The sequence below is a fragment of the Balaenoptera musculus genome, chromosome 19 (assembly GCF_009873245.2).
Source record: "Balaenoptera musculus isolate JJ_BM4_2016_0621 chromosome 19, mBalMus1.pri.v3, whole genome shotgun sequence".
In the NCBI taxonomy this organism is placed as follows: Eukaryota; Metazoa; Chordata; class Mammalia; order Artiodactyla; family Balaenopteridae; genus Balaenoptera; species Balaenoptera musculus.
Window position 1 is genome coordinate 41,802,013 of NC_045803.1, and position 25,904 is coordinate 41,827,916.

Below are 25,904 nucleotides of genomic sequence, written 5' to 3' on the forward strand. Positions count from 1 at the left end.
GAGCCCTGGTCCGGGAAGATCCCACATGCCGTGGAGCAGCTGAGCCTGTGCACTACCACAATGAGAAGCCCGCCCGTAGCAACGAAGACCCAATGCAGACAAAAATAAGTAAATAAGATGAATAAATTAAAAAAAAAAAAAGACCTCTGTGCTACTTTCCCATCCTCTGGAAAGAACATGCATCATCCAACTGTTATCAATTAGTTAATAAAGGCCTACTCCATGGAGTTGACAAAGTGAGGGTGATGGGTGGTGTGAAAGGAGCAGAGAAGACATTAATATATAAGTAAATCAATAAGCAAACAAGAAAACACCTGGTAGAGGAAATGTGCTCTGAAGAAAACAAAGCCAGATGATAGGCTGGAAGTGGGACTGGGGATGAGGACTGACCAGGATGGAGTAGTCAAGTTAGTCCTCGCTGAGGGCTGACCCCTGAGCAGAGGTCTGCTTGATGAGAGAATCAGAAGGAAGAACTTTTGGGGTAAAGGGAATGAGCTCAGCATGTCTGAGAAACAGAGCCAGTGGGGCTGGAGCTGAGTGAGACTTAGGAAAGACTGGGAGCAGAGGTGACAGGGTTTGCTGGATGTGGGCACTGATAGTATGAGGGGAAGTAAGGATGACTCCCAGGTTTTTGTCCGGGCAAATGGGTGGATGGTGGTACCATTTACTAAGAGACAGGGAAGATGGGCAGAAGGAAGAGATCTTTAGGACACGTTAAGTTTGAGACGTCTTATTAGACATCTAAGCAGTTGGGTGGCAATACGAGGCAGGTGAGATGACTGTGGCTCATCCCAGATGTGACAGGGCTGCCATGGGAACACTCACTAAACAGTGGTGTGGACAAAAAACTTAAAATGAAGTCAATGGAGGATTTTCCTATGTGTTGTCCTCATACAATGGCTTTCTGTTTTTCCTCTGGTAGAAAAATTCAGGCTAGTCAAGGACTAGAAAGGGCAGAACAAACACAAGAGAAAGGCACCCGAAGCCCAAAATAGATGAGGACATGTTAAAGGGCACAAAGTTACTCTAAATGGATTCAGTTACCCCGCCCTCAATGAACCTTCTCCCCAGGGCTTGAGAAGCTGTATAGCAGACAGAAGCTGGTACTACCACAGCCATTCTTGAGGAATTGGGCAGACAGAAGAAAAACTACAAGGCCAAGGCCTAACTGCTGTTGCACATTCTGCAGTGAGTCTGTTTCTTGTTGTCAGTCTCAGGCTAAGGAGTGGGGTTTGGCCTCTGTTAGAAAGAAACACTGTAGTCCTGGGTGCCAGGGTAGCCAGTGTGACCTGAAGGGCCCCTGCAGTCTGGTCCTGGACATAGCACTGTCTCTCCAAGATGGTAGGCCCTGGGCAGTCACTCACCTCCTCAGACCTTGGTTCCCTTCTCTACAAAATGAAAGGGGAGCAATCAGACATCATTGTCAAAGGGCCCTAGGTGTCTACTTGTAAGAAACACTCCAAGACTCCAAACCAATCAGTAAGTATGGTAATCCCCATCTGAGGCCTGAGGAAGCTGAGGCACTGAGAGGCTCCACAAAGGCCTGTGGTCCTGCAGATTACAATCTCAGAAGCTTGGGTCTCCTACCTTCTTTTTTTTTTTGGCCAGGCCACGCGGCTTGTGGGATCTTTAGTTCCCCGACCGGGGATGAAACCCGCATCCCCTGCAGTGGAAGCGCAGAGTCTTAACCACTGGACCGCCAGGGAAGTCGCCGGGTCTCCTATCTTCTGAGGAACATTCAAGTAAGCTCCAAGCAGGTACCCATGAGGGTGAAGACAAAACCTCCTCCTTCCTGGGGTGGCCCCAACCAATTGTAGGGAAGAGGAATATGCTTTAAAGGTAGAACAGCATGAGCTCCTCAAGACTGGGCTCCATCAGAACAAACTTCAGGTAACCCCTACAAGGCTTCTGGACCCTAGGCTTGGTCACCTGACCAATACTACTCCCTGTAGGTAACTGGCTGGGTTCCATCAACTTTTGAGAAGGGACTGGGCACAAGTCCCCCAGGGCTGCAAGAACAAACAGCAGGAAAGGGGAACAAGGAGTGCCAGGATTTGTCTGCCAGCTCCCCTTCACTGGGGGATAGCACTCCTTTTCTTAAGAAGTAGCTCCTTCCCTGTGCCAACCCTGTGGCTTCGGTGGGGAATGCTAATCCTAGTTAGCCTCCTCCCTGACCCAAGCTGGACCAGTAAGAGACCTTCCCGGAATTTTTGTACAAGGGAGCTGGGAGGAGAGCGGGTCTCAAAGCTCTGTGCTGTCATTGTTCCAACTTCATGTAGAAAGCCAGTTTGACAGACTAAAGCTAATAAACAGAAAGCAGAGACAAAAGACAGGGACAGAGACAGAAAGAAAAGTCCCAGACAGGATTTGAGTCCCTAAGACCTCGCTCCTCTGCTTGCCCTGAGGTCTGGCTGACCGAGTTGGTTAGAGATGGGATTCTCTACCTTGAAGCAACCGAAGTTCTCTGACTAAAGGGGCCACATCCAAGCATCTTTTTCTTTACCTTGCATAACACGTGGCCCACAGTAGGTGCTCAAGAAATGTACGTTGAAATGAAAAGGGAAATGGGTCAAGGGCTGGCAGGAAGCCTGAAGTACAAGACACTGGGGTCAGACCATGCTGACACACCACCCATGGGCAATCCTGGGCTTGACTGTGAGTTTTGTTATCGTGATTTTTCTTTTCAAGCAAAGTAAAGCAGTTAGAGCAATCTGCCGGCATCATGCCCCCTTTTATACAGACTAATAGCGAGGGCACTTCCAGGCCTTTGAAAGAGGCTGCAGACCTGGCTCTATCCTTGGGAAAGTCATTTAACTTCTCTGGTCTCAGTTTCCTCATCTATGAAACAGGGCAGGTGATGCAAATATCCCTGCCAGCTCTAGAAGAATCGATGGTTCTTAGCCCTCCTTCTCATTAAGAGTCTAGCAACTATGGTCTTTCCCGTACCTCTGCCTGGGTAAGTCTCCCCTCCAGCCCTACCACCCTCAGCTTCAGGACAGGACCTCCTCCAACCCCCTATTCCTGCCCTGGAGTCAAAGTCAGCAACTTTCTAAGCGTGGGCCCTGGCAGGATAAGCAGTCACCCATCCCTGGATGGGCCTGGTGTGAAGCTGGGGTGACGTGCCTAGGAATTAGAGTTATCACCCTCACCACAGGGCCAGAGCCAGCTGTCTCAGAGGACAGTGGGATGTGAGGGCCAGAAGAAAAAGAGGGGGCTCAGCTGCCCTGCACAGCTATCAGGCCCTGTAGGGAGACAGGTCCAGGTGGCTCTGGGTCAAAGGATGGCTGGTGCTGCACGATAGGGACAACACTGTGACAGAGAGTGCCACCCAACTAACCATTCTTCCCTCTCCAAAGAGAATAAGGCCTGTCACTCCCAGAGAGAATGGATGGATAGCCAGCCTGGTGCCCACATAGAAAAGCCTATCCCTGCCACATCAGACACCTATCAGACGCCAGTGACGCAAGGAGAAGCCACGCCAGGAGGCTTCAGGCCAGGAGGCCCCAAGTGCCCAGTTCAGATGCTCTGGCACCACCCACTTCCCCCTCCATCATCACTCAGAGGGGAACTCCCAATCACAGAAGTATGGGGGTGGCTGAGGAAATGGCTCATCATCTTGGCACTCCCAGATGCCATCCCTGGTTACAGTGTCCTCAAGGTGGGAAACTCTCTATAGGGGTGCCAGGGACTCCAGCATGATTGCTCCAAGAGTTGCCCCATGCCACTCCCTTCTGGCAGGACACGTCAAGGGCCTCAGTCCCAGGGGAACTAGGAATGGAGAGGACTCCTACTTCTGAGTAGAAAGATTTCCACATCATCAGCGCATTAGCACAGAAACCTGGAAGGGGGCTGGTGCTGTGCCTGTCCACTAGGTTCTAGTCCTGGCCCGCAACTGACCAGCACACAGGGTCCAGCTCAGGCCTCACAAACTAGCCTAAGCTCTGGTCCCCATGCCACCACATCAGCCATCTCTCCCCAAGAAATGGATCCTGATCATCACTGGACTTCGGGATCAGAAAGACTTGGGTTTGAATCCCAATTCTGTCACTTCTTAGCCCTCTGAGTTCCCTTGGCTGAACTCTTTCAGGGTTGGTGGGAAGATTAAATGAGAATGGACATGGAACACCAGCCTACAGGAGGCACTCCCTGGCAAGTTTCCCTGGCCTCTCTGTCTCTAACACCAGCTCCATGGTCAAGCCTGGGCACTTCAGACTTCCTGCTCCTTTCTTTCCTGAGGGAGCGAGCGGGGTGGAGCTGGCTTTCCTAACTAACAGCCCACCAATGGCAGCCCTAGGCCTGTTCCACTCTTACTTGTCCCCAGTTTCCTGGGGAGGTCACCTGGCCCTCGGAGCAGTCGGCAGAGTTCAACAGCCATGTCATTCATGGGGCTGGCTATGCAGGGAAGGCGCTGGGCTGGCTTAGCTAGGGTGCTTCCTAAACCTGGGGTTGCTGTGGAGAGAGCACATATGTCATAGGAGACCTCATGGCAGGGCTGCTTCTCAAGGATGCACTCACTCACAGTCACCACTCCCTGGAAATCCATCAGACAAATGTTTTCCCAATAACCTCAAATATCTTAAAAAATCTGATAGGACCCACAGCCTGGAGCAGCTCGACAATGGATAATGGGAAAGCAAAAGAGATTCTCATTCAGCAAACTCCGTGTGGTGGCATCAGGAAGTCCCGTCATAGTACTCACAAGACTGTTACCCCAAGTTCTAGGAACCTTGGGACCAAGGAACAGGACCAACATAAGCCTAAGGTGATGCTTCTGGCAGCTCCAGGCCAAAGGGGCCAGGGGTGCCCTGGAGGGTCTTCTCTTTATGGTAGTTCAACATGAAAGCCAAGGCAAAGAGGACAGGAGAAAAAGGCTATCTCTGCAGATAGCTGTGACAGCAGGTAGAGCCTGCCCTCATAGGGGCACCCAGGCCCTACACCGAGACAGATGTCAGCCTGAAGCCATGCGCAGGGTGAGGGACTGTACAGCCAGCACCTGCATATAAAGGGGGCTTCTACAGGTCATATTCCTCCCCAACCCTGACAGAAATAGATACCTGATTGCCAGGAGAGGCCCAGGGGCATCCAGGGTGGGTCTTGTTGGGTCTGGCTAAGACATGGCTCAAGTGGCATCTGGCACATTTGGCAGGGCTCCCTGCCAACGCCTCAGGCTCCCAGAGGACAGGCTGGGTCTGTCATCCACGCTGAATCAGGCTAAGGAAAGGGGTGAACTGTCCCACTAAAATGAGGTACAACCTCAGCTCCCAGGCCTTGGTATCTCTCCTCTGGGATTGGGTTTGGCTTGTCCTTATTTCCACTAAGGTCCTTTCGAACTTCTGGGGAAAGCTAGTGGACAGATGACCCCTGGTAATGTAGGAGCCTGTGACTTTCTGCACATACTGCCAGATCCTGAGAAATGGGCATGCATAAAACCCTTCCCAAAAGAAGGCCCAGTGTGGTAGTCCAGTATTTCCAGGACCCCTAGATACAGACTCCCTCAAGGAGGCAACAAGAGGTTGAGCAGTAACTGGTCCCCACTCAGCTCCACCCTCATGTGGCCCCAGCCTCCAGCCACACCAGATGACACTTGATAATCTCTGTTTTCAGAGACTGACAAACTCAGGTTTCAGAACTGGCTCTTCTGCTGTCGATGAAACCTCTTATCTCAAAGGACTTAACTTAACCTGAAAAACACAGCCTTAAATCCAAAATTTTACCTCTGTGCTACAGAGAGGTAGGAGCTGGTATCTGGAAGAAGAAAACAGGATACTGTAGACAAGAAATCCCCAGGCCCAGGAATAATAACTTATTTGTTATCTTAGCTGCCTCATTTCAAAAGGCTGCCAAGCAGCCCTGATACACTGTGGTAATACAGCTCTCCCTGTGGGTGAGGTAAGAAAGGCCCAAGGAAAAGGACCACGGGCTTAACTGGCCACAGGGCCAAGGGCACTGCTGGCCCAGAGAGGAGCAGCAGGGAAACAGAGGGTCTCTTACATGAAACAAGCTCCACAGTAGGGACTGGGGAGGGTCCTGTGGCACAAACCATTAACCCCCATGTGAACCACCAGGAGTTCTGACCAGCTACCTGGCCCTTGGGCCCAACTACCAAACCACCCTCTGCCTGGACTGCCCAGTAGAACCTGCTGCCAGAGCTACAAGGCCTCTGGGTTTCTATCCCTCCACTCCCACCCGGTCATTTCCCAAGGACATTTCAGAGAAAGAACAGAATGAGAAAGGCAACAAGGGGCTGGGCAGCACCAAGCGCATAAACCCCAACCAATCTTCCCACAGCCCTGGTCCTGGGCAGCTGTTCCAGTGGCTTCAGGGAATCTCCTGGCTGCCCCCCTTTTCCAGGGAGGGCTGCCTCAAGGTACCTTATAGGCGTGAACTCAGAACCATCACCAGTCAGCTTCCCTTCACCAGCCTCAGGGAGTACTCACTTGGGAGGCTTGTACAGTGCCTACAATCAAGCCAGGGTTGCTGAGGCCTATTCCCAGGCACACTGCCGGGATTAGGAGGAGGTACACCCAGATGCCCAGTGGCGCCCTGATGATTCAACCCACTCAGCTGGAGAGAAGCACGACTTCCCTCATGGAGGGACTGAGCAGCCCCACGGCAGACCCCTGTGAAGCAACGTAGATCCTAGGGTGAAAGATGCTCCAAAGAGAGGTGGTGGTCAATGATGAATACGAAGGGGGCTCATCAGCTGTGGGGAACAAGGGTCTCAGCCCACATGGAGTGGGACAGAAGCAGTCCCCATTTGGTGGGTACAGACAAACAGCACTTCCAGACTACTGGAAACCCACTTACGTGCCAGTAATCGCTAAGACATCTGCTGCACAAAGCCACCTGCTATTGGTATTTGCTCTGAGCAGACATCTTATTCTGCATATCCTTAGGAGGATAGAGAGGAAGGATATCCAACACTCAGTTATTTATCGCCACACTGACAGGAGCTAGCCTCTGCCCTCATGAACCTGGCATGGACCCTCAGTGCTCTGCCCTGATCTCTGCTATCTGCTGTTCCTTTCCCATGGCACACGCAGATATGAAAATATCAGCTGTTTGCAAAATGTGTCCCACCCAGTAGAAGCAGGCCCCAGCCACAGGGATTAGGACACAAACACTCCCATGGGTGTGCTCCTAATAGGCCACTCTGTTAGTAAGGTAACAGTCTTAATAAGGTCAGCTCCAGGGAGAGGAAAAGATGCTCACTTGATCATGACCTCATGTGGAATGAAAGCAGACAGTCGCCCTGCCACCCCTCTTTGCCCTACAACTACACCCTCCCCTCTCACCCCCACTGAGGCCCCGCTGCCAGGTGCCATTTGCTTCAGAAGATATGCCCCCCCATCCCCAATCCCCAGCTGTGGTTCTTCCAGCTGCTTCTTTTCCAACAGTTCAAGGAAAGGATGCCTCAATGGGCCTGGGTTCTCCTTTGAGGGGTTGTAGTAATTAAGGTAATAGATGCTACCCAAGAGAACAGCTGCCTCCTTCAAGGAAATGGCAAGGAGGAAACTATCAGCTGTCCAGCTCTGACGCGGATGAGGCCGCCTATCAACACAGCCTGAGTCTCCCTGGCTCTGTCTGACATACAAGACACAGAAGGAAGATCTGTTCTATCCCTGCCCCCTTCAAAGCACCCGAGCTTGGGAGAAGCCCAAATCCCCCTATATCCACACCCCGACTTTCTTCCTGCTTCTCCAATCCAGAGATGCCAGCCCATGAGGTTTGCTGCCAGCTCAACAACTGAAGGGTGGGGCTGCAGGTACACTCACCTGCCTGCAGATCATCCTTCCTGGCTACAAAGCCATTTAGCCAAGGGTTCTGACATTCTTATTTTGGGCCACACCTGTTCCTTGGTTCATACTTAAGGAGGCCAAAAACACTTTATAAAAGATAAACATCGGGCTTCCCTGGTGGTGCAGTGGTTGAGAGTCCGCCTGCCAATGCAGGCGACACGGGTTCGAGCCCTGGTCTGGGAGGATCCCGCGTGCCGCGGAGCGACTGGGCCCGTGAGCCACAACTGCTGGGTCTGTGTGTCTGGAGCCTGTGCTCCGCAACAGAAGAGGCCGTGACAGTGAGAGGCCCGCGCACAGCGATGAAGAGTGGCCCCCGCTCGCCACAACTAGAGAAAGCCCTCACACAGAAACGAAGACCCAACACAGCCATAAATAAATAAATAAATAAATTTATTAAAAAAAAAAAAGATAAACATCAACACTTCCACATCTTCCAACAGAAGCCTCTGACCATGCAAGCTACGACATGCCCATATGTTCCCGGGAAAAACTGAGCACACGGCCTCATACGAGAAGCACTCCCTGTTACCACCTGCTCCCAGGGCCAAGTGAGACCCCTGGCATGGCTACCCTCTACTCCTGACAGCCCTAAAGGCAAAGATGTGCTTGCTGAGCCAGTACAGGAAAACCTATAAGAAAACACTCAAAAAATCAACATCCTGACTTTGGTTGCTATTCCATCTTCGTCCTCCATAATTCACCTCCAGCTAATGTACTAAACATGTCTACTCAAATACAGAAAACACAGCACTGGAGAGAAAATGTAGTTCAGATTACACCTAACTCCACTCTGATACACAAACACCCATAAAAGAACTTTAAATGTATAGGTACTTTCTTCCTCAGGTAGGAGAAAAAAAAAAAAACCTTCCTGGGGACTTCCCTGGTGGCACAATGATTAAGAATTCGCCTGCCAATGCAGGCGACACGGGTTCAATTCCTGGTCCGGGAAGATTCCACATGCCGTGGAGCAACTAAGCCCATGTGTCACAACTACTGAGCCTGAGCTCTAGAACCCGCGTGCCACAACTACTGAGCCCACATGCCACAATTACTGAAGTCCGCGCGCCTAGAGCCGGTGCTCCGCAACAAGAGAAGCCACCACAATGAGAAGCCTGCGCACCACAACGAAGAGTAGCCCCCACTCGTCACAACTACAGAAAGCCCACGCGCAGCAATGAAGACCCGACGCAGCCAAAAATAAATAAATATATACATACATACATACATTTATTAAAAAAAAAAAAACCTTTCTCAATAACAACATAAGCTAAAATTTGGGTACCCCTTTTTTGTATCAGGCACTATTCTAAGCACTTTAAGCACTCAATCCCCATCCCCATCCCATATATGAGTTAGGTACTAGTATCGCATCCATTTTACACATGGGGAAACTGAGACCCAGAGCAGTTAAGTAACTTGCTCTAGGTAACACAGCTACCAGGATGCAAATGCAGTGTGGCTCCAGAGTCCATGTTCTTGGCCACTGAGCTATACTGCTCGAGAAGCCAACCACAGCCCTAGGGGTCTTTCCTCACACAAGCAAAAGTGAGCCAGTAGCTGGTTCAACAACACTGAGCCCCGACATACAGAAAAGGGGAGACAGTGACTCCTCCTACAGAATGAAGGTAGTGGCAGAGCCCCCATGCACAATCAGTGCCACGATAGGGCAGTGCAGGGAGGCTGAGCTCCAAATGAAGGCTTCTAGCCCAAGGCAGGTTGCAGGCCAGGGGGACCTGACTCGGCACTGGTTCCAAAACACACTTGGCTTACTGAAGCTACTTCACTGAGGCAAAGCACAGGGAAATGCAGGAATGGCCTGCTCCCATAGCCCAAGGGCATCTGTGCTCACTCTGGGAGAGCTGCTATAAAAAGATGTGGTCCAGCCCCAAGGAGTTCACAACCCAGCAAGGATACAGTTGGGTAAATGTAGAAGAATCACATGGGGCAGGGTGGCAAGTGTCATCAGAGACATGATCAGGGCTGAAGGGGTCAGGCAAGACTGCACGAGGGGTCACAAGCAAGAAGGACACCTCCAGGGCAAGAAGGACATCTGCCAAGGGGCAGAGTAGGAAATGTCTGCAGGATGTTTGGGGTCCCACACAGATATGCTGGTGTGCAGCATGTGTGGAGGGCAGAGGTGGCAGAAAAGGCTGAGCAGGGCCCACAGCACCTGTGTCCTGTGGGCAGAGGGGTCAGAGGTCCAAAGCAGGCACGGGGCAGAGTGTACAAAGGGAATGGAGAGCAGAGGCCTGAGGTAAAGAGATTAATCAGGAGGCCATGGAAATAGCCCAATGGAGAAGCTGTAGAGGCTGGAGGCCCAATGGAGTAGGGATACAGAAGGGGGCCAAATTAAAGAGATGCTTGGGAAGCAGCAGAACCATGGGATGAGAGAAAGGGAGGGCATGACAGTTACTCTGAGGTCTCCCACTTATGGGCCAAGGCAGACAGTGGCTGTCAACAGAGACAGGGAACACACGAGGATCTGGTTTTTGCAGGAAGGTAACCTCATTTTGGGGCAAGCGGGTTCACTGTCTATTGGACCTTAAGCAAAACACTGGGGTTTCTGGCAGCATGATCTGCTCAAAGACAAGAGTGGAGACAGAGGAGTAAGTTCTGTGCTCTTGCCTGGAGGGCTCTTCAGCTGCCCCTTAACTGCACTTTCAGGGCCTGGCAAAGCACAATCAACCATTCATAGGCAACAGAGAGTCTGCTGGGTTCCTCAAGGAAGGTGAGAACTGCCTCCACTACCTCCATACCCACTTCACCCAGCAACTTTAAGTTCTAATCAAGCCACAACTACTGAGCCCGCGTGCTGCAACTACTGAAGCCCGCGCGCCTAGAGCCCGTGCTCCACAACAAGAGAAGCCACTGCGATGAGAAGCCTGCGCACCACAACGAAGAGCAGCCCCCGCTTGCTGCAACTAGAGGAAGCTTGCATGCCACAACTAAAGATCCCGCATACCACAACAAAGATCCCACACATGGCAACGAAGATCTCGCGTGCCGCAACTAAGACCTGGCTCAGCCAAATAAATAAATAAATAAATAAATTTTTTAAAAATTAACTCAAAATGGATCAAAAACCTAAATAGAAGAGTAAAATGGGAATTCCCTGGCAGTCCAGTGGTTAAGAATCTGCACTTCCACTGCAGGGGGCACGGGTCCGATCCCTGGTCGGGGAACTAAGATCCCACATGCCTCAGTGTGGCCGAAAAAAATAAATAAATAAAAGAAAAGAAAAGACAACCTAATATATATACACACACACACACACACACACACACACACACACACACACACACAAAATGGAATACTACTCAGCCATAAAAAACAACGAAATAATGCCATTTGCAGTAACATGGATGGACCTAGAGATTATCATACTAAGTGAAGTCAGAAAAAGAAAGACAAATACCGTATGATACCATGTGTATGTGAAATCTAAAATATGATACAAATGAATTTATTTACAAAACAGAAACAGAGTCACAGACATAAAGAACAAACTTACGGTTACCAAAGGGGAAAGGGGGGGTAAGGGGAGGGATAAATTAGGACTTTGGGATTAGCAGATACAAACTACTATATATAAAATAGATAAACAACAAGGTCCTACTGTATAGCACAGGGAACTATATTCAATAGCCTAAAATAAACCATAATAGAAAAGATATGAAAAAAGAAAAAAAAAGTCAACCTAAAGAATAGGGGATGGTGGTGTGATGAATTGGGTGATTGGGATTGACATGTATACAACTGATGACTAATAAGAACCTGCTGTATAAAAAAATTAAAAAATTATAAAAAAAAAGAATAGGGGAAAAGATTTGCAAATCATATAACTGACAAGAAACTTGTATCCTGAACATATAAAGAACTCTTACAACTCAATAATAAAAAGATAAATAACCCAATTTAAAAATAGGCAAGCCACGCAGCATGGCCAAAAAAAAAAAAAGCAGAAGATATTAATAGACATTTCTCCAAGGAAGATAGACAAATGGTCAATAAGCACATGAAAAGAGGCTTGATATTATTAGTCATCAGGGAAATGAAATGAAAACCACAATGAAATACCACTTCACACCCACTAGGATGACTATAATCAAAAAGTCAGATAATAACAAGTGTTGGCAAAGATATGGAGAAATCAACCCTCATACACTGCTAGTGGGAATGTAAAATGGGGCAGCCACTATGGAAAACAGTCCGGCAGTTCCTCAAATGACTAAACAGTGTTACCATATGACCGAGCATTTCTACTCCTAGGTATACAGTCAAGAGAAATGAAAACACATGTCTACAAAAAAACTTGTACACAAATGTTTATAGCAGCCTCAATCGTAACAGCCAAAAGGTGGAAACAATCCAAATGACCATCAACAGATGCATGGATAAGCAAAATGTGATATATCCATACAACAGAATAATATTCTGCCATAAGAAGGAATGAAGCTCTGAAGCATGCTACAGCACAGACGAACCTCGAAAACATTATGCTAACTGAAAGAAGCCAGTCACAAAGGGCCACATATTATATGATTCTACTGATATGAAATCTCCAGAATAGGAAAATCCATGGAGACAGAAAGTAGATTAGTGGTTCCAGGGGCTAGAAGAAGGGAAAGTCCAGGAATGACTATTAATGGGTATGGAGTTTTTCTCTGGGATGATGAAAATAATCTGGAATTAGACTGTAGTGATGGTAGCACAACTTTGTAACTATATTAAAACCACGGAATTGTACACTTTAAAGGAGTGAATTTTATGGTATGTTAATTATATCTCAATTTTAAAATATGTATGAAACGGACTTACTTCCCTAGTGGTCCAGTGGGTAAGACTCCACGCTCCCAATGCAGGGGGCCTGGGTTCGATCCCTGGTCGGGTAACTAGATCCTGCATGCATGCCGCAACTAAGAGTCCGCATGCCGCACCTAAGAAGGCTGCATGACACATCGAAGAGCCCATGTGCCGCAACTAACAACTGGCGCACCCAAAATAAATAAATAAATAAATATTTTAAAAAAAGAAAGCAACAGATTGATAACAGTGATTGTTCTTTTTTTAATAAATAACAAAATGGATTCAATTAATCTAAAAGATCAGTCACAAAGATGTTTTTAGGTTTCAGTAATATTAATATAGTCATTTTCCTATACATTAAGAGAACCAGATGGCCAAAGCAGAATATACTAAAAGCAATGCCACAAGAAAAAGCTGCTACTTGAACAAGCTAACAAGAGAGGAAGAGGACACCAAAAAATGTCCTCCCCAAAAGACCAACTGGCCCTGATGGATTCACTGATAAATTAATCTACCACCTCCTGAAGTTCCCTGACATGCCTGAGCTCTCACAGTTCCTACTACCCAGGCGCCCCAGCCCAGCCTTGACCCCTTCTAGAAGGCCTCTTTTAAACTAGTTCACTCCTGAACTAGCAAATATGATCACATCTTGCCTCTGCTGAAAACACTCCTGAAACTCAGCCATAAAAAAGAACAGGGGCTTCCCTGGTGGCGCAGTGGTTGAGAATCTGCCTGCCAATGCAGGGCACACGGGTTCGAGCCCTGATCTGGGAAGATCCCACATGCCGCGGAGCGACTGGGCCCGTGAGCCACAACTACTGAGCCTGCGCGCCTGGAGCCCGTGCTCCACAACAAGAGAGGCGGCGATAGTGAGAGGCCCGCGCACCGCGATGAAGAGTGGCCCCCGCTCGCCGCAACTAGAGAAAGCCCTCGCACGGAAACGAAGACCCAACACAGCCAAAAATAAATAAATAAATAAATAAAATTTAAAAAAAGAACAAAATAATGCCGTTTGTAGCAACATGAGTGAACCTAGAGACTGTCATACTGAGTGAAGTAAGTCAGACACAGAAAGACAAATATATGATATCACTTATATGTGGAATCTAAAAAAAAGGGTACAAGTAAACTTATTTACAAAACGGAAGTAGAGTCACGGATGTAGAAAACAAACTTATGGTTACCAGGGGATATGGCAGGGGAGAGATAAATTGGAAGATTGGAACTGACATATACACACTACTATATATAAAATAGATAACTAATAAGAACCTGCTGTATAGCACAGGGAACTCTACTCAATAGTCTGTAATGGTCTATATGGGAAAAGAATCTTAAAAAAAAAAAAAAGAGAAGATATATGTACATGTATAACTGATTTACTTTGCTGTACACCTGAAACTAACACCACATTGTAAATCAACTATACTTCAATAAAAATTAAAAACAACAAACACTCCTGCAGCTCCCACTGCTTATATATACAGAAGTCCAGGCCCCTTGCCATAGTACACAAGACTCTTCCCTCAACTGGTTCATCCTGGCTGTTCCCAGGAAGCCATCCCATCACAGCAGACAACTTATGGATCCACTCTCAGGCCCTATAGTATCACTGCGCAAAACCATCGGGCAAACTCCTATTTGCCCCTAAATGCCAGGCTGAAACACCACTTCACAGTGCTGTGGTGCAGTAACCACCCCTACAGCTACCCTCCACTAAATACACCTGTATCTATAAAGGAGATACATCAACCCTCAAACATCTCATCTGGAGTTAACACCAAAGTCTCAAATTCTAGACACAGCTAAGGTCACTACCATCACTCCCCTCCCACCAACCATACATCCAAACAGTCCAAATAGCTTTCACCTCAACCAATGACCTCTCAGAAATCAGAAGCAACTGGCAGAAAGGCTTTAGCTGTTATCATCCTCCACCTCTCACCTCACTACCAAAATACATGCAAGTAGTTTCAGGTCTAACTGTTTATGAATGACGATACTTTTGGTTTTGGAGAATGTTATGCTCATTATACACACACACATGCACACACACACACACAAAGTGACCCCAGGAAATGGAAAGCACCAAAGGGGATTCTGATCTTCCAAACCCAGTGCTGGGATGAACAGTGGCAGGCCCCCCCCATCATTCCTGAGAGGAGTGTCTCGCCGCTATCCCTACATCTGTCCTGTGCTAGGTCTGCGCAGCCATTCAACCAGCCCTGTATCCGGGAAAGCCAGAGGCATCCACCATTCCTAGGGAGAATCCCTATCTAGATGCAACCTGATTCCTACTTTCCACCTTAAGGAATAATCAGGGAGATGATCAGATACGGCAGGAAGGAAAACCCGCAGGAGCTGGCAGGCAGAGTGAAAATGAAGACAGGTACAATATCCACAGAACACTGAGGCTCCTTTCTCTTGCCCAAAGAGAGATGCAACAGTGAGGATGTAAAAAAGGTGCTAGCTTTCCTGATGTGTTAGTGCAGGAACTAACACCTTATCCACTGTCCCCAAGCCCCTTCTCCCTACAGGGCCACCCCCTGTGCCCAGGCAGGGTCCGACTTCACAACAATGTTACATTAACAATGTCAAAGCACAAGACCCGCAGCTCACCTCTAAGCAGCCCAGAGGGGTCAAAAGACCCATCTTATGACCAAGGCAAACAGACTAAGACAGCTCCACATGGCTCTATCTCAAACAGTTTCAGCTCAATTTAGGCAGACCTTGAACTCCTCCTACCTCACCTGCTCCACACCATGGATCCCAAACCCAATGGCCAGGCGAAAACGATTTTTTTTTTTTTTAAATATCTATTTTATTTATTTATTTTTTTAAAGATATGGCAATTTATTATTTATTTATTTATGGCTGTGTTGGGTCTTCGTTTCTTTTTCTTTTTTTTTTTTCACACACACACACTGTATTTTATTTTTACAAGAGATAAATAGACTGACACCAAGCATTGTACATGGATGACCACAACAAAAGCAACAATGATTGCAATTACCAAACATGAAACACACTCATACTATGTCATAATATTGACATTCAGTCCAGTAATCCTCCACTGTAACAGCTCCTTTACTTTGCAGTGAAAATTGATTTGTATATTCTTTGCCTCTGAGTCCTTGTGGGATTTGGGTCTTCGTTTCTGTGTGAGGGCTTTCTCTAGTTGTGGCAAGCGGGGGCCACTCTTCATCGCGGTGCGCGGGCCTCTCACTATCGCGGCCTCTCTTGCTGAGGAGCACAGGCTCCAGACGCGCAGGCTCAGTAATTGTGGCTCACGGGCCCAGTTGCTCTGCGGCATGTGGGATCTTCCCAGACCAGGGCTCGAACCCGTGTCCCCTGCATTGGCAGGCAGATTCTCAACCACTGCGCCACCAGGGAAGCCCCGCGAAAACGATTCTTACTAAAGAAGGATGAGTGTGTGGAACTCAGAATATCATGCACATGGTAAAAGACTGCATTCCAAGACCAGCTAAAAGACAGGCATGAGGGCTTCTTGATGCAGGGGCATTTGCTTTTGGTTATTTTATTTTAATTTTATTTATATTTTTAAAACAGGTAATATATTCACAAGAAAGAAAATGTGAAAGCTTCAAAAGTGAAAAATTTCCTTCCCAGTCCTATCCCCAGCCACTCTGTCCCAAGGGACAGCCAATATTACAAGTTTTTCTTAGCTTTCCAAAGATATTCTATGCGTGTACAAGCAGATACAGATATATTCATTTTCCCTCATTTTTTTTTTACATTTGATAGCATAATATATATTGTTCTATGCCTTATATTTTTCACTTAGTGACACATCCCAGAGATTACTCCAAAACAGTACTTGAAGAGCCTCCTCATTTTTTTCATGGCTGCATAGTATTCTTTTACATAGATTAACAAAAATTCATTTAACCAATGTTCAGAGTTGTTTAAAGTGCCACCCAATAACAGATTATAGTAGTTACTTTTGTATAACGAACCTATAAAAGCCTCTTTTCTCTGCCACCAAAGCCGTGCAAAAGTTCAAAGAGCACATTTACTGCAAGAAAAAGATTTAGGAATCAGTTTACCTTTGATGGGAAATTATTTTTCTAAGCTCCCTGTTCACAAAGAGACAGAGCTATGAACACTGTAGATCTAGTCAGCTAAGGCCAAGGCTTGAATAACAAAGATCACAGCTGCACGCTACACAAAGAGGCCAAACATGCCACACACATTCTGATTAATAACTAAAGGACAGTTTTTGCTCAGATCAAAGCCAAATTTTTTTAAAAAGTCAGGTTCTTGGCAATTAGTTGAATCCTGAGCAGGTCTAGATTTCAAGTACTTGAAATTAGTCAATGACGAAAAGACCTGATTGATATTAAACATAGATTGGAAAAGACATACGATTTAAGTGCTATTCGCTCTTTGGAAAAAGCCAGCTGCCTTCTCTGTGTCAGAGGCCAAAAAGTAGAGAGGGCCCGGGCAACAACACAAGGACTTTTCCTGCCTCCGTGACAGTGTCAGGACAGCTTGCACTGTGCCACTTACACCACTCAAGGGACAAATGGACTTAGGACCATATTCTAGAACCCACCAGCTTCTGGTAGAGGCTTTTGTCCCCTCAACTGCGCCTAGCCCAGGACTGGGCATGAACTGCTGGGCAGAAAACAGCTGAAAGGGTGCCTGGGTGGTAGAGGAGGCCCACCTGCAGGGTCCAGAGCCTTCCACAAATCTGAGGTTGCTGACTGTAAATCTAAGTCTCACGCACATCCTCCTGTTTATTAAGAAACTGCCTCAACTGTCTTCCACATGGAGGTCACTTAAAGACTTTGGTCATTAACATGGTAAAGTAAAAAAGGAACCAACGCTGGTGGCAGCCTTCCTCTCCATATATGCCAGAGTCCCATGCTGGTAAGCAAAGGCCAATAGCAGTGAGGGCTACTGAGGTGTATTCCCACTGGGAGCAAGCTCAGGTCACTTGGTTTTGACTGTAAACAGTTCAAATTCCATGAAGGACAATCACTTGCCAATTAATTTTTGGAATGGAAGCCCACACCAGCCCGGCCCAATGGCCACCTTTCAGGATCCTCCACCCAATGGCCTGGCTTAGCAAGTAGGCAGCCAGCAAACAAAGTCCTCTCCAGCTTGTTGGCTGCCACCATGACTCTCATCACAGAATGGATCAAGAGAGCAGAAAAATGTTCTCTTAGCCAATGACTCACCAGGAAGTCTGTTCATGTTGACGCCTTGAGCTGAGAGTCCTATTCCCATGTACCTTTGAAAAAGCATACATATAAAAATTCTGGTTAGCAAATGATTATGCATCTCCCTTCTCAAATATTTCTTGGTAAAAGACAGAAAAACAGGAAAAGCAATGAATGTAGAGACTCTTTTAACAAACTAGTGGTTCTTGGAGAAACTCTACATTTTGATTTTCTAATGGAAATCTCTCAATGCCTTAAGCAGCTGGAGAAACAGGAGGTACTGTCTGTAACCAGGAACCACTGGCTTCAGTTTCAGAGGAAAGTTTCCTGGAGTCACTGCTTCCAGTCTCTTGGTTTCTGGCTCCAGCTAAGGTGGCGGAATCTACTCCCAAGAAGTGCCTAAAGTAACTAGTTCAATCCTAGGTAGTGTTTGGCAGAATAATGCAAGATCAAGCCCAAAGGGACAAGTCACTCTTCAGCAAAGACCAAAACATGGAAGAAGTAAAGCCAGCTGGATCCATATAGGATCGTAAAGACCCCTCACACAGGGCTTCTCTGGGGTCTCCAAATTCATTACCCTTGCCCTATACATTCACCACTGGCCTCCTCAGTCATCCAAAGCTGAAGGTGGTGGTGTGTGAGGCCCCAGAGACCCACCCCGTACCCTTCCCACCCAGGTACCTAAACAATTTAGGCAGCTACAGCCAGGTGGGACGCATGCTGGGCAACTCTGTCAAAGATATCTCAGTGGCACTCATGAGAGGGCAGGTCAGAAAAGGAAATGAACAGGCTTTTTTTCGTCTAAATATTTGTAGTGTACAAAGAAACAGTGAGGTATTTCCCCAAGAACTTAGAAACAAGAGAAACAAGTCACCACTATCTAAGTGTAAAATAGTAGAAACCCACACATGATGCCTGAATTAACCACATATGAGCATCAAGAGGTAGTTGAGAAGCCTACAATATTGAAAACACCAACCAAGACGGCTAAGGGGTAACTTTACGGTTGCATTAACAATGTGAATAAGGACTTCCCTCGTGGCGCAGTGGTTAAGAATCCGCCTGCCAATGCAGGGGACACGGGTTCGATCCCTGGTCCGGGAAGATCCCACATGCTGCGGAGCATCTAAGCCCACGTGCCACAACTACTGAGCCTGCGCTCTAGAGCCCACACGCTGCAACTACTGAAGCCCGCGTGTTCTAGCGCTGTGTGCCACAACTACTGAGCCCGCGTGTTGCAACTATTGAAGCCCACGCGCCTAGAGCCTGTGCTTCGCAACAAGATAAGCCACCGCAATGAGAAGCCCGTGCACAGCAAAGAAGAGTAGCCCCCGCTCGCCGCAACTAGAGAAAGCCCATGTGCAGCAACGAAGACCCAATGCAGCCAAAAATAAATAAATAAGTAAATAAAAACAATGTGAATGAGCTTAATGCCACTGAACTGTTCACTTAAAAATAGTTAAAATGATAAAATTTATGTGATGTATATTTTACCACAATAAAAAATGTTTTTTTAAAAAAGCAATTACATGGGGTTGCCTTATTTTGACCATTTCCAAGCAGCTTACATTTACATTCTAATTGTTCCCTGTTGTAATTCTGCAAGAAACCATTTTACATACATTTCCCCACCTTGGGCCATTCTTTTTCTCTCCTGGCATGTTCCATGCACCTTATGTACCTGTTTCCTAACACTACCAGAGTCCCCACAACGTGGTGCTCCTAAAGCTGCGAGCCTTCCACCTGTAGCAAATGCCCCTTTGCCCTTCTCTGGCCAGCTGCACCACTGGGTGTTGGAGAGCAGGGAGGAAGGCTCTGACCCACCCATTTTCCCGAAACCAGCTACCCCCCATCTTGGTGGGCAGGACCCAGGAAAAGACAGCGATCAACACAACACAGGGCTGTGGGCCGAATAACTGGCCTGCAGGGGTTAGGGGAAAGGGGAGGGAAGGGAAAGGAGAAAAGGGAAAGGAACAGCACTTCAAAGAATGACTCCCATGGTTCAAAAGACTCTCAAACTGCCTGCTACCTCCTGTCAGGAGGGGACCTTCAAGGACCATCAGGAGCAGAAGCTGTGTAAGCCTGCTGGCAGGATTCCCATTAGACTAAAACCTGCACATTTGCCCAGAAAAACAGCAGCCCAAATAATCAGCTTCCTTACTTTACGTGGAAGATGCTGCCAAAAGTTGGTCTCCATTCCCTTTACACCACGGCTGACCAAGCAGCAAATTACCCCAACTGCCTCGAAGTCATCAATCAACATATGCAAATGCAACATAGCCAGGAGTTTTCCTGACTTGGATGCCAGGCCACTTATCCTGCCCTGTTTAGAGGGGCCTGGCCTCTGCCCAACACCACATGTGACCCCATCCCTGGCATACAGGTTTCCTGACACTAAGATGAGGGCTTGTGTTTGAAGCACATGTGCTTCCTGGGTGACCCCCAACTGCTTAAGGTTACTGCAAATAGGGGAGGTCAAGGGTCATCCAGGAAGAGTATGCTTGGCCACCAGCAACAGAGCTCTGGTTCCACAACTTCCCATGGGAACAGGGAACTACTAAGGCACATGCACTCAAACACAAGTTGCTTATGTCTCTCCACAGGGGAAACCTCTTCCACCTCCAGCAGCTAGCCTTCAACACCTCCCTATAGATTCTGCCCCACAGGTGGGACAGTTTTTACCAGTGGATGGCCTGGGAGCCTCTGTACAAACCCCAGGGTCAACTTGAGAATCTGAGTAGATAAGCTAAGGGTAGAGCACACAGAGGAGAGCAATACCCACACTTGGATGTCATGCCCCCGTGAGTGTCAATGACACAGGGAGCAGCCCCACAGAAGCCTAAGTTGCATGTTCATATGAGGTCAAGCTAAGTCAGTGTTCAAAGGGAATGAGTCCCAATTTTTCAAACATTGGGTGATATTAAGTCTTTTCCAAAAGTATGATGTTCTAAAATTACAAAAAGATGCAGCCTTCCAGCAAGTCTTCATACACTTAAAAACTGTTAACCAACCAGTCTAAGATCAGCAAAGAGTGGAAAAAAAACTATAAGGACACTGTGAATATACTAAAAAAACAGTGAGTTGTACACTGTGAGTGAATTATATGGTATATTCAATTACTTCTCAAAAACACTTAACAGGGCTTCCCTAGTGGCTCAGTGGTTAAGAATCTGCCTGCCAATGCAGGGGACACAGGTTCGAGCCCTGGTCTGGGAAGATCCCACATGACGCGGAGCAACTAAGCCCGTGCGCTACAACTACTAAGCCTGAGCTCTAGAGCCCGCGAGCCACAATTACTGAAGCCTGTGCTCCTAGAGCCTGTGCTCCGTAACAAGAGAAGCCACCACAATGAGAAGCCCGCGCACCGCAACAAAGAGTAGTCCCCACTCACAGCAACTAAAGAAAGCCCGCGTGCAGCAATGAAGACCCAACGCAGCCAAAAATAAATAAATAAATAAATAAATTTATTAAAAAAAAAAACACTTAACAAACTAGGCATAAAAGGAAACTGTCTCAACATAATAAAAGGCCTTATATGAGAAACCCACAGCTAACATCATATCCAATGGTGAAAGAATGAGAACTTTTCCTCTAAAATCAGGAACAGGACAAAGATGCCTGCTTTCGCCACTTCTATTCAACAGAGTATTAGAAATTCTAGCCAAAGCAAGTAGACAAGAAAAAGAAATAAAAGGTATCCAAATTGGAAAGGAGTAGGTAAAACTATCTCTGTTCACAGATGACATGATACTATGTGTAGAAATTCTATATTCCACAAAAAACTGTTAGTACTAACAAACAAATATAGCAAAGTCACAGGATACAAAATCAACAAACAAAAAGCAGTCATGTTTCAACATAAACACTGAACAATCAAAAAAAGAAATCAAGAAAATAATTCCATTCACAATAGCATCAAAAAGAATAAAATACTTAGGAATTAACTTTACCAAGAAGGCAAAAAGCTAGTACACTAAAAAGTAAAATGTTGCTGAAATTTTAGAAGACAGAAATAGGAAATTCCCTGGCAATCCAGTGGTTAGGACCCAGGGCTTTCACTGTTGGGGCCCGGGGTTCGATCCCTGGTCAGGGAACTAAGAACCAGCAAGCCATGCGGCACAGCCAATAAACAAATAAATAAATAAAATTTTATAAATAAATAAATAAAATTTTATAAATAAATAAATAAATTTTTAAAAAGACACAGGGACTTCCCTGGTGGTCCAGTGGCTAAGACTCCACGCTCCCAATGCAGGGGGCCCAGGTTCGGTCCTTGGTCAGGGAACTAGATCCCACATGCTGCAAATAAGACCCGGCACAGCCAAATAAATAAATAAAATATTTAAATAAATAAGTAAAAAGAAACAAATAAATAGAAAGACATCTGTGTTCATGGATTGGAAGACAATATTGTTAAGATGTCAATACTACCCAAAGCAATATACAGAATCAACACCATCCATTTGGGAAAAGAAAAGTTGGGGACTTCCCTGGTGGTGTAGTAGTTAAGAATCCGCCTGCCAATTCAGGGGACACAGGTTCGATCCCTGGTCTGGGAAGATCCCACATGCTGCAGAGCAACTAAGCCCAGCCCATATGCCACAACCACTGAGCCTGTGCTCTGGAGCCCACGAGCCACAACTACTGAGCCCACGCACCACAACTACTGAAGCCCACGCAACTAGAGCCCATGTTCCGCAATAAGAGAAGCCACCGTAATGAGAAGCCCGTGTACCACAACGAAGAGTAGGCCCCACTCGCCGCAACTAGAGAAAGCCCACGCACAGCAACAAAGACCTAATGCAGCCAAAAAAACAAATAAAAATAAAATAAAACTAAGAACCCAGAAACAAACTCTCCTATATGTGGTCAACTGATTTCAATAAAGATGCCAAGACGATTCAATGGGAAAGTGATAGTCTTTTCAACAAATGGGACATCAGGATATCCAAATAGATACACAACTGGTGCTGGGACAACTGGATATCCACACGCAAAAGAATGAAGTTGGGGCTTCCCTGGTGGCGCAGTGGTTAAGAATCCGCCTGCCAATGCAGGGGACACGGGTTTGAGCCCTAGTCCGGGAAGATCCCACATGCCGCAGAGCAACTAAGCCCATGCGCCACAACTAACCCTGCACTCTAGAGCCCACAGGCCACAACTACTGAACCCTGCGCACCTAGAGCCCATGATCCACAACAAGAGAAACGACCGCAATGAGAAGTCCGCGCACCGCAACGAAGAGTAGCCCCCGTTCGCCACAACTAGAGAAAGCCCTCGCGCAGCAACGAAGACCCAACGCAGCCAAAAATAAATAAATTTATTAAAAAAAACAACAAAAAAAGAATGAAGTTGGACCCTTACCATACACCATATGCAAAATTAACTCAGAATGGATCAAAGATCTAAATGTAAAACCTAAAACTATAAAATTCTTTGAAGAAAACAGAGGAGAAAAGCTTTACGACATTGGAATTGGCAATGATTTCCTGGATTCTTTGGACACCCAAAGCACAGGCAACAAAAGAAAAAATAAACTGGACTACATCTAACTTTTGTACATCAAAGGACTGTCAACACAGTGAAAAACAACCAAAGAAATGGGAAAAATATTTGCAAATCATATACCTGATAAGGGTTTAATATCCAGGATATACAAAGAACTCTTACAATCAAAAACAAAAAAAAAAGCAACTCTATTAAAAATGGGCAACGGACTTGAATAAACAAGAGATACACATGGCCAATCAGCACATGAAAAGACGCTCAGCATCACTAATTATTAGGAAATACACATCAAAACCACAATGAGATACCATTACACACCCTTTAGTATGGTTATTATCAAAAAACCAGAAAATAACAAGTATTAGTGAGGATGTAGAGAAACTGAAACCCATGTGTATTAATGGTGCAGCCACTGTGGAAAACAGTATGGCAGTTAATTATATGGTAATTCAAACACAGAATTACCATAAGATCCAACAATTCCACTTCTGGGCATATACCCAAAAGAACTGAAAGCAGAATTCTAACAGATAATCTGGACACCCAAATTCATAGTGGCTTTATTCACAATCAGCCAAAGGTGTATTAAAAAGAAATAACAAGACCAAAATGGAGTCATCTGCCCCTAGGACAGCAAACCAAGACTTCACTGCACATCAACTATACCTCAATTAAAAAAAAAAATTAGGGCTTCCCTGGTGGCGCAGTGGTTAAGAATCCCCCTGCCAACGCAGGGGACACGGGTTCGAGCCCTGGTTTGGGAAGATTCCCACAGGCTGCGGAGCAACTAAGCCCGTGTGCCACAACTACTGAGCCTGCACTCTAGAGCCCACAAGCCACAACTACCGAGCCCACGTGCCACAACTACTGAAGCCTGTGCGCCTAGAGCCCGTGCTGCGCAACAATAGAAGCCACGACAATGAGAAGCCCACGCACTGCAACGAAGAGTAGCCCCCGCTCACCACAACTAGAGAAAGTCCACGCACAGCAACGAAGACCCAACACAGCCATAAATTAATTAATTAATTAATTTTTAAAAAATTAATTGCACTTTGAACCTCTCTCAGGAATGTGACCTTTAAACAATCAATCTGAAATTTCCTGATTAGCACTAGTGAGGTAATCTGCATGATAAAACCCCACCATTCCCTTTTTTTTTTCTAAGCCAATTATTTTGATGCACTGCAAAAGAAATTCAACATGGATGAAACTTGAGGACACTATGCTAAATGAAAATAAAATTCATAAAGACAGAAAGAATGGTGGTTGCCAGGGTCTAGGGGGAGGGGAGAATAGGGAGTTATTGTTTAATGGGTACAGAGTTTCAGTTTGGCAAGATGAAAAAAGTTCTGGAGACAGATGATGGTGATGGTTGTACAACGTTAATGTACTTAAGGCCATTGAACTGTACACTTAAGAATGATTAAAATGGTAAATTTTATGTTATGTATTTATATTTTACCACAATAAAATAAATGAACACATATCAGAACAACTGTTTAAAAAAAAAAAGGTTCAAGCCCACTATCACCAATTATAACATTTGTTATTACATAAAGTCTTTTCCTCTCTTCAAGCTTGGTCATTTAGGGTCCAGGGAGATAATATCTTTACCTGCCTTTTCCAAGGTGTCATCTCTAGCCAAAAACCCAGCATGTGAATATGAGTTTATTTGGTTCTGATACCTCCCAAAGATCAATCCCTCAACCCAAACATACAAGCACAAGAGATGGAGCCTAAGTCTGCAGGCTCCAACCCTACGTCTCATGCCACAGTGGGGAGAACAGATGCTGTGTCTGCTGCCCACCTCAGGATGCAGGGGCTATGGGCTGGAGCCCCCAGCCCTCAGAGGAAAAGCAAGAGTCAGTGCAGTGCTGGGCACATAATGGACATTCAACAAACGCCTAGGGTTCATCCATTCACAGGCTGGTAAAGAATTTTATCACCAAAGTCACAGGCTCTCTCTCCCAGCCACATTTCAATGGGAACCTCAGCTTCTAGCTGGTATGAGGTCATGACAGAGCTATGTGACAGATAAGTGAGCTCTGAACTCAGCCACAACATCCCCAGTACTATTCTCCCCTCTTGCTGACATTGGACTTCAGCACTGTGAAATTAAAAGACTTAAAACCACAGAGCTAGTGACATAACAGGCACAAGGGAAGTTCACTTCTCCATCTACTCACAAAAAATCTAGGTAAGACCTGAGGTTTCCTCTCAATCACCAATGAGGGGACTTCCCTGGTGGCACAGTGGTTAAGAATCCGCCTGCCAATGCAGAGGACATGGGTTCGAGCCCTGGTCCAGGAAGATCCCACATGCCGCGGAGCAACTAAGCCTATGCTCCACAACTACTGAGCCTGCGCTCTGGAGTCCGCGAGCCACAACTACTGAAGCCCACGTGCCTAGAGCCAGTGCTCCACAGCAAGAGAAGCCACCGCAATGAGAAACCCACGCACCACAACGAAGAAGAGCCCCCACTCGCCACAACTAGAGAAAGCCCGTGGGCAGCAACGAAGACCCAACACAGCCAAAAATAAATACGTAAATAAATAAATTTATTAAAAAGAAAAATCACCAATGAGTAACACGTGTAGTGCCT

The 25,904-nt window shown here is 46.5% G+C and overlaps 1 protein-coding gene across 3 annotated transcripts in view; it reads right to left on the reverse strand.

The window, feature by feature from the left end:
* The window catches only part of RANBP10 (RAN binding protein 10), a 68,289-nt gene that overhangs the window by 25,126 nt on the left and 17,259 nt on the right, over positions 1-25,904 (reverse strand). Inside the window, exons 1-2 of one of the 3 annotated variants that reach the window (XM_036833840.1) lie at positions 19,956-19,973; positions 17,813-17,865 (exon numbers count right to left, since the gene is read on the reverse strand). The exons of 1 other annotated variant lie outside the window; for it this stretch is intronic. In XM_036833840.1, coding sequence (XP_036689735.1) covers positions 17,813-17,861 — 49 coding nt within the window. In that variant the 5' untranslated portion in view covers positions 17,862-17,865; positions 19,956-19,973. Of the gene's footprint in view, positions 1-17,812; positions 17,866-19,955; positions 19,974-25,904 lie in introns of those variants that run through there. One more of the 3 variants, XM_036833839.1, reaches the window with a different exon arrangement.